This window comes from Prunus avium, chromosome 8 (genome assembly GCF_965620075.1).
Source record: "Prunus avium chromosome 8, drPruAviu1.hap1.1, whole genome shotgun sequence".
Taxonomy (NCBI): Eukaryota; Viridiplantae; Streptophyta; class Magnoliopsida; order Rosales; family Rosaceae; genus Prunus; species Prunus avium.
Window position 1 is genome coordinate 26,293,772 of NC_142291.1, and position 11,880 is coordinate 26,305,651.

The window sequence follows — 11,880 nt, forward strand, 5'->3', positions numbered from 1 at the left end:
CTTCTTCTCCTTGCCAACCAACACTACATGGAGCTGTTGTTGTGTAAGAGCTGACTTCATCCTTCGTTGCCAAAGAGTGAAGTTCTCCTTCCCTGTGAAAGGCTTTAACTCCACCTTCATACTTGCTGCCTGTGGTGGCTTCATATGCTGTGAACTGCTACCACTCTCAGCTTCCATGTCACTTGCCATCTTCAACACACTAGCACTCCAAGAGAAGAACTAGCTCCAGCTGCCAAACACAGCTCTGATACCACTTGTTGAGAATTAATGACTAACTCACTGCCCTTTTAAGATCTTGTTGTTGATGGACTTTGGACAAAGAACTCAATGATGGATGAGTCTTACACACACACACAGAAATTAACCAAGCACAAATGACACAAGTGTTTATAGAGGTTCAGCAAATTGCCTACATCCTCTTTGGTGATCACCTTGAGAAATTTCACTAATGAAGATAGGTTACAACTTTGGTTTACAAAGGAAACCCCCTTAGAACACTACCCTCACAATCTGTTTCTCTCACACCCTTGCTCAACACCTTGATACACTTAGAGAACTCTCTTGCTCTCACCTTGGTTTTTCTGAACAAAGCTCTCTCAAGAAACTCTAACTTGTTTCCAGCTTTTGCCACTACATTTGTTCAACATTCTTTCTCCCTTGTGTTATCTTACTTCATCCCATTACCTACACAGGCCAATGGACAAAAGATAGGATATCTGATTGTCCTCCACGTTCTTTCCTTTTAGTCACCACTTAGACTAAGGGTCAGATTAGGTAGGTAATACAATCCCACTCAGCCACCTCCATTAAACCAGAAAATGGAGAGGAGATTAATCAAAATAGGATAACCAATTAGCCATGAGTGCTCTCCCAACTATCCAGCAGGTAGTCAACTCTCTTTTACCTCAGAAGTGATCCATTAAGCACCTGCAAACTCGTGGAAAGCGATAGCCATTGAAAAGACAGTTGAAAATACGTAAGCAAAGCATCACAGCACGACTGGAGCGACCGGTCGTCAGGAATGGGCGACCGGTCGCCAGAATTTTTCCCTCCAGACTTTGAATCTGCTTCTAAGCGACCGGTCGCAAATGTCCAGCGACCGGTCGCTCGTGTGCCTGCGACCGGTCGCAAAGAACTAGCGACCGGTCGCTCTTCAGTTTTGCTTCCAGACTTCGAATCTGCTTCAAAACGACCGGTCGCAAATGTCCAGCGACCGGTCGCTTTTAGGCAGATTCAAAATCATCCTTTGAGCGCCAAAAAACTTTGTATCCTTTTAGGTGAGCCATTTTTTCCAACAAAGTGCAGGGTTTCCAACTCAAGAGGACACAGAAACCAAAGTGCTACTTACATCGCGCAACAAAGGCGTAGCATATCGAGCAGATCCGAGAGGTTTCCTCTATGAACCATCGTGTCTAAATGATGAAGATAGCTGGGATCTGTTTCATAAGGTAGCAATTTTTCAAAGAGTGCAAGCTTATGGAGGTAACGCCAACATCTCATCCTAGCTCCATCATGCTTCATGATTGTTAGATTGTCATTTAAATTTTACTAATAGATTGTATTCATCTCCTGTGCATATAAAAACTGTTACATTTTTTCGCCTTTCACAAAATCTGTAGCATTTCAAGAAATAATAACAAATTTAAAATTATAAAATTGGACAATATTTATTGCCTCAGCACAACAATAAAAATAACAAAACAAAGAAAGAAAAAGCAACGTCATCAGCGAAGGAATAAGCTCCTCTTTCCACTTGTGCGTGGGAAAAAAGGAAAATTGTGAATGAGGTCATATCTGTACTTCAGAAATTCGCAAACATTATTTTTATACTACTTTCAATGAACAGTTGACAGCTTTTATGTGTGATCCATCATCTCTAAACTAAATCAACCATGACACTAATCTAGCCCAGCTCATCCACACAAAAGCCTTTGGAAAACTCTCTAGTCAAGATCACTACTTTTGCATGACAATCATTCAAATTCAAATGCATCACACAAAAATGGAAGTTGACAATTGTGGACTGAAATCTAGCAAAGATGAAATAACACTAGCCTTGTCAACTGTGTGTACCTTCATGGGATTTATCAGCTGGGTCCAAAACCTTTCCAATTTCAACACATAACCACTTTAGTGTCAAACCATAAGTTGCTTCCATCATGAGATAACCTAAGTAGATCGTTGAAGTTGGCTCGGCTTAAAACGGTGCGGAATAGGAAGGAGGAGCAAGAAGAGACCGGTCGCCAGTTCCACATCTTTTGTCTCCCGGCGTGTTTTGGTTATTTACCAGGGTTTTGGGTATTTTGTTAGCCTATTTGGGCTAGGTTAAGACTTCTGTTCCTATTAGGTTTATACTTAAATCCTATGAACTATAAATAGGCATTTTAGCACTAGGTTTTCATAAAGTGAGAAAACTATGGCATCAAATTGGGTTTGAGCCAAGGCTGAGAGAAAAGAGAGCTAGAGTTTGAGAGAGAGCAAATGGGGGTCTTCATTGTAACCAAAGGGGTTCTTTCTTACAAGTGAATTTCTTGGGGATCACCAAGAGGACGTAGGCACAACGCCGAACCTCTATAAATTCTTGTGTTCTTTGTGTGTTTGTTTGCTTTTCGGTTCATGTTTGCATTTTATCTTTGTGTGGCTCTTGTGTGGTAGTTGCATAGTCCATTAACAACAAGGTCTTGGAGTGCTTTCGCACAACACATAGTGCATAGCAGCACCATCCAAATCAAGTGGAATTGGAAACAACTTTAGAGTTTTTGGGGTCTCATCAAGATGATACTGAACTTTGAGAGAATAGACAACAAAAAGGTTACTTTGGAAAATTTAAAAATACCAACACATTCTTTGAGAAACAAACTAGCAATATTTGTAAGAGCCATGCAAATCATTACATTTAACATTAAATTGTTCTATACTTAAACCAAATACATTTACCATGCAAATGCATATTATATATATATATGTATATTGTACTATATATGTCTATAATATATATGGGTATATTATAATAATAATATGTTACTATTATTATAATAAAAATATATATATGCATCTTATACACTGGTGAGCTTGAGACTAGGTAATCCTCCCCTTCCACATGGGAAGATAGCACTATTCCAAATCAAGTGGAATTGGAAACAACTTTAGAGTTTTTGGGGTCTCATCAAGATGATACTGAACTTTGAGAGAATAGACAACAAAAAGGTTACTTTGGAAAATTTAAAAATACCAACACATTCTTTGAGAAACAAACTAGCAATATTTGTAAGAGCCATGCAAATCATTACATTTAACATTAAATTGTTCTATACTTAAACCAAATACATTTACCATGCAAATGCATATTATATATATATATGTATATTGTACTATATATGTCTATAATATATATGGGTATATTATAATAATAATATGTTACTATTATTATAATAAAAATATATATATGCATCTTATACACTGGTGAGCTTGAGACTAGGTAATCCTCCCCTTCCACATGGGAAGATAGCACTATTTTGCTATCCTAACCAGAAACACTTGAGTGCAATGGGAATAATGGGGATAACACTATTTTGTTATCCCCAATATCAATCACGACATACAACATGTGATAACATTTCCACATGGCAATCTATGATTGGTTGGGGATAGCAAAATAGTGTTATCCCCGTTTCATACAAGTTTTTCTACCTCCTTAGGTGTTTTTGGTGGGCCCGGTATTAGCAATCCCATTTAGACTAGGATCAGATGAAACAAACATGGAACTAAATTTAGTCCAAGGCAAGCCTACGTATCAAACAGCCCCTTCGTCCCTAATAGGTCAACTATACAAATTAAATAATAAATCTTCTAATCAAATATACAACTCATAACAACAAGGAGTGCTATTATTATCCCTAGTACGTATATTTGTGCTTATAGTTTATCTTTGTTGTATTGTAGATCACCCACCAGCTACAAGGGCAAAAAATTCTGAAAATCCTTTCATAACAGTGGAACGCATGGAAAAACTTGGGAAAGAAATGGTAACACATTGTCGTGGTCTGCCGCTGGCCATTATTGTGCTTGGAGGTGTTTTGGCAACAAAACGTTTCATTGATGAATGGGAGACAGTACATAAAACTATCAAATCACACTTGAAAACAATCAACGGTGACCAAAGAAGTACTGAGTTGGGAGTTATGGAGGCGTTAGCACTAAGTTACGATGATTTGCCATATCAGTTGAAACCATGCTTCCTTCATTTAGGCCAATTTCCAGAGGATTTTGTAATGCCTACACGGAGACTAATCAATCTGTGGGTTGCAGAAGCCATGATACCATCTGAATCATCAAATGAAAGAGAGAACGAGGAAACATTAGAGGATGTAGCATATCGTTACTTGACAACGTTGGCAGAAAGGTATTTGGTTCAAGTGGAGAAAAGAAGTTCAACCGGAAGGATTAAAAGTTGCCGCATGCATGATCTTATACGAGAACTATGTTTGACAAAGGCTGGGCAGAATGATTTCTTCCAAATCATAGAACTTCGTGACAGTAACAGGAAAATGGAGTTGTTCTCTTCGCCAATGATTAATAGACCAAATTCAATAGGTAGAATCCGCAGAATTTCCATTTATTTCAAAAAATTTAGCGGGTTTATCTCTTTGGGAAATGAAGAATGTCCTCCAGTTAGGTCTGCATTGGGATTCAGCAACAACATACAGAGTGCAATAGGTCAGGAGCTGATTGAATCCATAGTCAGCAGGTTCAAGTTTCTTAGAGTCCTAGATCTTGAAGATATTCGAGGATTTGCAATACCAAAAGGAATAGGGAATTTGATCCATTTAAGGCTTTTGACTGTAAATTCTGCTTGGACAGGTGTGCTTTCATCATCTATAGGCAACTGGAGATTCTTGTTGGCCCTATACATAGATCCAAACAATTCAGCAGAACTAATTCCAGATGTGATTTGGAAGATGAAAAGATTGAGGCATTTGTATCTTCCAATGGAATATGGTAAGCGTACCAGGAAGTTACGGTTTGCTAATCTCAATGACCTGCAGACCTTAAAAAACTTTCCAGCAGAGATAGCAGATGTGAAGGATCTGACCACACTGCCCAATCTCAGAAAATTAGTAATACAAATACCTGATGACAGCAGGCTCGATGAGTTCATGGCAATCTTCCAACCACCATTCACATTTAACTATCTAAGATCGTTGTCAGTAGATATTCGGAGGAATGCTACAAATATAGATGTTGTAAAAATCAGATCATGCTGTCCTCGCCTCGAGAAGCTGAAACAAAATCGAACGCAAATCTACAAAAAGCACTAGAATACCCTCCAATAGACTACATCTTAGCGCGCAGCTTCCAGAAGTATTACTAGATTTTCTTTTGAACATCACCTTTTCGACACTTTTGTACCTACAAATTGAGCAAGACTGATCATGTCCACTCCAGGGAAGCTGCCAGCCTTAGCTTGACAATCATCTACTCATGTCCGTTTGTTGATCAGTAAAATTTGCTCGAGCTACTTTTATTTGTTCTCCATATATAAGCGGTTATGGGGTCTAGGATTTGTCTGTGGTACCTGCTGTGGTTTTTCTGTTGTTTGTTTTTATGTTATTTTTCTCTGTTGGTTTGTTTAATGTTGGATGATCATCCTTTATTTCTCTCTCAATGTTTCGTGTTCTGTTTTTTATGTGTCAATGCTTCATGTTCTTTTTTTTTTTACGTGTCATTTATGATTGAAACACCAGATAAAGTCATATATGCTAACCAAATTTAGGCAAATAATAGAGGTAAAAATAATCAGTGTATGGCTGTATCAGTATAGGATATTTTATTGGGAAAGTAGGCTACCAATAAAATGTGGCTACCAGGGACTGAGAAACTATTGGGATTGTTATTGCAGCTGCCATTGGATTCTATCTTTGCCTGTTAAGTGTGAACTACCAGTGTCCAACCAATACAGGTCAGACATTTAGTATAAAAGTTCCAATGTTTGGAATTTCCGAGCAATCTTGTCTACGACATTCCCAATATTTTACCATATTGTCCAGCCACTGGATACAACTATTTCTGATATAAGCCATCTTCAACTTTATTGGGCAGAAAATCAGAATATTTTGCTGTATCCGCATCTAATAAATTATTGGGAACAAGCTACAATTAGATAATAACTTACTGAAAAATGAGACAATAAAGTATGAGGAATCAAAATATATTATATTTTCTCTGTTTCCTGGAGAACAAAACATTTAGAATTGTACATGGCTTAAAACACAAATCTTCTTGTCATCGAGTTCAAAATTGGAGTTATGATTTTGGGCTCAATAGTCTTCGAGAGTTCATGCTATCGTCATTCGACTGCTTCACAAATTTTGTATCTTCGTGCTCAGCTCACAAGCAGTTTGACCATCACAGAAGGCTTCCAGATTCATAAGGAACAGAAAAATGTGCATATCATTAATCAGAGCCTCTACTTTATCTTGACATGGCGAGTTCTTCTGATCTAACTGGGGCAGATTTGGATATGAACCAGATTCACTTCATTTGCCTTCATTCATACACTTAAGCGGGAAGTGAGATGAATGAAGGTTTCATCACTGCAGGGGATTGTGATACCACCCATTGGATGATCATATCCAAATTCTTCTTCTGCTTGACTCAGCAAATCCAAGAACAAAGGCTCATTCAAGTATGATATTGGAACCACAAATCGCTTCTTCTGGCTCTCCCCAACATACACTGCAAAATAGCCTTTTGGGATGTCTAAGGTCTTTGAAGTAGCAGCCTTGTTTAGACCCTTCTTGGAGTTAACAATTCCTGGCAACCGGAATCCCATGGTTTTTATATTCTCAAGTGGAAAATTAGAACAAGAAAAGAATTCAGAGGACTTGGGAAACAGAGAAGACTTTGATGCTTGGCAAAGAGAGAGACTTGAGTTGCTGTTTATGAACCTGATCTCTTGTGTATATATAGATGAAAGAGTATGGCCTGCTACATGAAAGGAGCGGTCTCGAGGAGCAGAGATGGGCTCCATTGAAGGATACTAGCTTGTGAGAAATCAAAACATAACATGGGTTGTCTTCCTACTCACATAAATCATCTCCATATGCAAATGACCAAACTGTATCCCTATGTACAAACACCGTTCCCTACGTCTTATTTCATCCAGTAATTTGGTCTAAAGATTGATTATTGGACACTTAGCAGGTCATGCATACATATGTAAGTAATATATAATTACAAGATTGATGTGGTCTAAACATTGCTAATCTATATGGGCAGATATGTCTGAAGCCTGTTTTGTACTTCAAAGAAGTCTTTTCTGTCCACATATAAAAAGTTTGTAGGTGTCCAAACAATTGTTGGGCATCATGTTCTCCAACAAACGTACAGACTTAATAACAACCAAGTTCTTGAGATTGAGATGTAAAACAGACCATGTGATCCCTCAAATGCTTATGCCTCTTTCCAATCCCCACCCAATTGTCTCCATTAAACTCTGTCCACATTTATTTTCCTCTACACACCCTTTCATCTATATATATATATACACACACAAATACATACTGATGATCCCATAAACAATTCAAATCCTCAGTCTTTACAAACATGAAATCTACTTTTTGTGTTTTTCTAAAATCTTTTTGGGTTTTAGAGAGAAACGAAACTGATTCCTGATTACAATAGAAAGGAGTTAGCTTTATGTAGCTCTCATGTGCTAACAGTAGTTCTTAACAGATTTGTGACTGAACTAATATAGCTCACAACCTAATATTTAATTTATGATGAGTCTCCTGTTTTATCTTGTATTTGTTTCTGAGCGCAAAGCATGATCTATCTTGATCAAGGGCATGTACGTGGCGTGTACAACTTCAACAGGCATGGGAAGAATATAGAGCTAGCTCTGACTCTTAAAATTAGATACAAGAGTACCACATGGAAAGAAGGTTGAAAGATATAACTGCTTATAAGAACTTACACGAAGCATTGTAATTGCCCGGCCTTATAGCGTGGGCTCGTAACTAAGCAGGGCATTAAAGTGATTGGGTATGATGGAGTCCAAGCTGAGTGGATGAGGTGGTTGTCATCTAAGAACGCCCGATAGCATTGTTTTGCTATCCCAGGCCAATAACACAATGACACGTGGAAAAGTTATTCTACGTGTCACTGCGTTAGAAATTAAGAGGATCCTTCCCAACCACCCATCTCCCTATCTCCAATTTCAAGTCAGCCAATTCTAAGAGTGTATTATGCTCTCAAGATTTAGAGACCTTTATTTATAGGGAAGCCAAGGGTACATAAGTTCAAGAAAACAACCTATAGTACCCATGGTTTCCATATGGTGAGGAATCTGTGTGCCACTGTAGTTGTTTCACCGCATGTTTTGGCAATTTTCATAAGGAAAGGATAAGGACAATTGGGTTGGTATTCTTGCATGCTTTCCACGCATCGTAAAATACAGTCGTGATGTACCTATTAAACCTTTTTTTTTTTATCAGTTCGTGTGATGAATGCGATGAGAGAGATAAAGAGCAACCGGTTATATCTGACACCTATGAACAGAAAAAAAAAAAGAATCCAAAACCGTGACAGGTTGGTGAGGAAGTTATGTTTTTTGTTTTCTAAAATTGGATTTTGGATTTTGGATTTTGGGGATATTAGTAACAATTTTTGCTCCACTAAATAATTGAATTGCATAAAACTTAAAATGAAAGTTACTGGTATGTTAGATATGAAATCTAGTTTATGAATTAGTGAATAATTCCTCATTCATTGTGTTCAAATTTTCAATTATTGCTAGATTGGGAATTTTTGAGTTTTTATGGACCTAATTTAGAATTTTTAAGATTAAAAAAATCAAAATAAAGGCCGAGATGTATCGCAGAGGAAAAGGGAAAATATAAAATATACACAATGGTTCATGGAATAATAATGAAATTTGATCATTTTTGTCAATACTTATCATTGTGGGGTTGCTGAGAAGATTTTCTAGTGGACAATGTGAGAACTTGATTTAGCTATCTAGTTGATCTTACGTTGAATGGCGCTAGGGTGTCACTAGTACTGTAAAGATGATGAGTGAATTTGAGACTGCTTGTGGACCAAGAAATCTAACTTCTAACCAAGCCACCGTAAATCAAGTGGAAGGTAATTTGGTATAAGTTCTTTTCTTGACTTACAAGTAATAAGACTTGAATTCTTTGTATTGAATAAAATGGAAATGAAATTAGAGAAATCTAGCGAAGATGTAAGAAATCACCAGTACAAATTGATGTAGAAGACAGATCCTGCTCCAAAATATATAAAGTAAAAATGAGTCACTGCCTTCCACTTGATTATGATCTTCCTTCCTGGACTATGAATGCTATTGGGCTTCTAATTTGTTGCTCCAAAAACCCATTTACCGCAACGGGCCTTTCATCGGGCCTCTATAAATTCAGGTCCAATCAACATTTATATGGAGATGAATGCGAGATTGGAAAATCCATGAAATCTGCAGTATGTGGTGTAGAGGATATTTGGTGTGGTGGGGATGAATGGGGAGACATATGCATATGAAGGATCACATGGCTCTGTCTTCCACAGCGTCAAGAATTTGGCAATGATTGAGACTCTATATTTGTTGAATTGTGTTTTAGTTTTAACTAATCTGAAGTCCTTGCTAGGACAGGAAGCTAGACAAGTTGCTGACTCTTATATATCTTTATGACAGTATGTTTGTAAATATTTTGTAGTTTGTTAAATAGAAAAAATCTTGTCATGCACCTATCAATAATACATTAAGTTTTTTTTTTTTTTTCCCTCAGACAATTTGTTTTTCTAAGGGTTTTCAAAAATTTAGTTAATGTAGCTCAGGCAGACCTTTCTTTTTCTTTTTTTGGCATTCATTAAAATAAGAACCCCTTCTGCCCTAGACCCTACGACCTACACCAGTTTATGCAAGCTGGAATATTGTCCTCAGAAAATAGGGATATTTAGGCACCACCCAAAAACAAAAAAGAACCAAGAGCTCTGCAATTATGCGAATAGACTTTGGCAAGAGAAAATTAAGGTAATAGCATATTGTCATGAAACAAATTTTTGTGTCAGGAGTTGATTTGCAAGAATGTGTTTCATCAAAATTTGATAACTTAGGATCAATCAAGCATTAAAAATGCCACTGAAATGGGCATGATATTTCCCTTATAAGACTGTGTCTTATTGGGAAAGGATCCCCCAATCTGTATGAGGAACCATGTAAAAAGTTGTATGGTAAGCATTTTAGTCGAATTCTTGTGCACACCTGCTGCCATTTGGGGGTTAACTACATAACAAGAGCTACAAGAAGATAATACTATAATGCAAACTATAAGACAAGAAAGGATGAGGATTTCAAATAGATTGTATATTGCTCCTGGAGAACAACAAAGAAGTTTACATAGGTTTGAAAGACAGAATTTGACTGCCTTTGGGTGGGGGGATGATATTTGGACCAATGGTTCTAGGGAGTTCATGATATCATCACTTGTCTGCGTCATAAATTTCTATGTTTCTGCTCAGCCCAGAAGCAGCTTCAGGATTTGAGAAGGTTTGCTTTCACCACAAGATGTGAGTTGATTCCATGGATGATCAGTGGTAGCCTCTTCTTCATCCCAACTCAGTGAGTTCTGAAATGAGGATGCTTTGGATATGATCATATCCAAATTCTTTCATCTTGGCTCAGTGAACTCTGAAATGAGGATGGTTCGGATAGAATGGATGACCGATTCGCGTACACTCACACACTTAAGCGGGAAGTGAGATCAAGGAAGGTGTTTTCACTGCAGGGGATTGTGATACCTCCCATAGGATGATCATATCCGAATTCTTCTTCAGCTTGACTCAACAAATCCAGGAATAAAGGCTCATTCAAATATGATATCGGAATCACAAACCGCTTCTTCTGGCTCTCTCCAACATAGACTGCAAAGTAGCCTTTTGGGATATCTAAAGTCTTTGAATCTGCTGTCTGGCTTGAACTAGATAGAGATCGAATGAGACTTCTCTTTGCATTAACAATTGCAGGCAACCGGAAACCCATGGTCTTATATATTCTCAAATGACAAAAGAAGAAGAGAAGGAATTCAAAGGACCTGGATTTGGAAAGCAGAGAAAGCTTTGAAGCTTGAGAAGGTGAAGACTTGAGTTGCTCATGATGAACTTGGTCATGTGTATATATAGATCAAGGGTATCCAAAAAATCAACAGCTACATGAAATGATTGGTGAAGAGGGCACTGAGATGGGCTCCAATGAGGGACACTTGATTGTGAGAAATCACATGGGCTTGTCGTCCTTCTCACATAACACATCCTCGAAAGATTTCTCACCGAACTCTTCCCTACCTCCTCTAGGTAACAGACAACAAAAGGACCACCAGAGGTGATTCAATTCGAAAGAATTATGTCTGTTAGGTAAGTAGCATTTATGCTTGAGACATGGACTTCTGTTTGTTCACACTAATTCAACCGACCACATAATCGGACTAGTTTACTACAAAGTTTCTTGATTAGGTCTGCTAATGAATTGCCCTCTCACTTCATCAAAAGACCAACAACGCTGCATATGTTGTGGTCCTACCCAACACTGATACAATTGTGTTGTGCGGTGCTAAATAGCTTGCTTGGGAGCAGCAAGGCACCCTATCATGTGGCTTTGTAGTTTTGTCTCTGATCTTCAGTCTCAGCAAACAAAGGAGGTATTTATTTCATTTTGTTAGGCCAATCTGGACTTAACCAGAAGACAGTATTGATTTAAATAGTTGAAAGTACTTGATCAAGAAAACTGAAGTTAATAAATTGAAGTTAAGCTACTCGGTCTAAACTCAATATTTTAAAAACCATTTTCCATTACAACTCTTGGTTTAG

General features: G+C 37.7%; 3 protein-coding genes across 3 annotated transcripts; 1 reads left to right on the plus strand and 2 right to left on the minus strand.

The window, feature by feature from the left end:
* The first annotated feature begins 1,303 nt into the window (after window positions 1-1,303).
* Window positions 1,304-5,653, plus strand: LOC110745182 (putative disease resistance RPP8-like protein 2). Its single transcript, XM_021945260.2, has 2 exons — window positions 1,304-1,482; window positions 3,943-5,653. The coding sequence occupies exon 2, from the start codon at window positions 4,002-4,004 to the stop codon at window positions 5,316-5,318; it is 1,317 nt and encodes a 438-aa protein (XP_021800952.2). The 5' UTR covers window positions 1,304-1,482; window positions 3,943-4,001; the 3' UTR covers window positions 5,319-5,653.
* A 469-nt stretch (window positions 5,654-6,122) lies between these two features.
* LOC148292414 (indole-3-acetic acid-induced protein ARG7-like) lies at window positions 6,123-8,240 on the minus strand. Its single transcript, XM_088245303.1, has one exon. The coding sequence runs from the start codon at window positions 7,028-7,030 to the stop codon at window positions 6,551-6,553; it is 480 nt and encodes a 159-aa protein (XP_088101429.1). The 5' UTR covers window positions 7,031-8,240; the 3' UTR covers window positions 6,123-6,550.
* Window positions 8,241-10,315: 2,075 nt separating this feature from the next.
* On the minus strand, window positions 10,316-11,262 carry LOC110745184 (auxin-induced protein 15A-like). The gene has a single exon (XM_021945262.2). The coding sequence runs from the start codon at window positions 11,054-11,056 to the stop codon at window positions 10,754-10,756; it is 303 nt and encodes a 100-aa protein (XP_021800954.1). The 5' UTR covers window positions 11,057-11,262; the 3' UTR covers window positions 10,316-10,753.
* Between the last annotated feature and the right edge of the window lie 618 nt (window positions 11,263-11,880).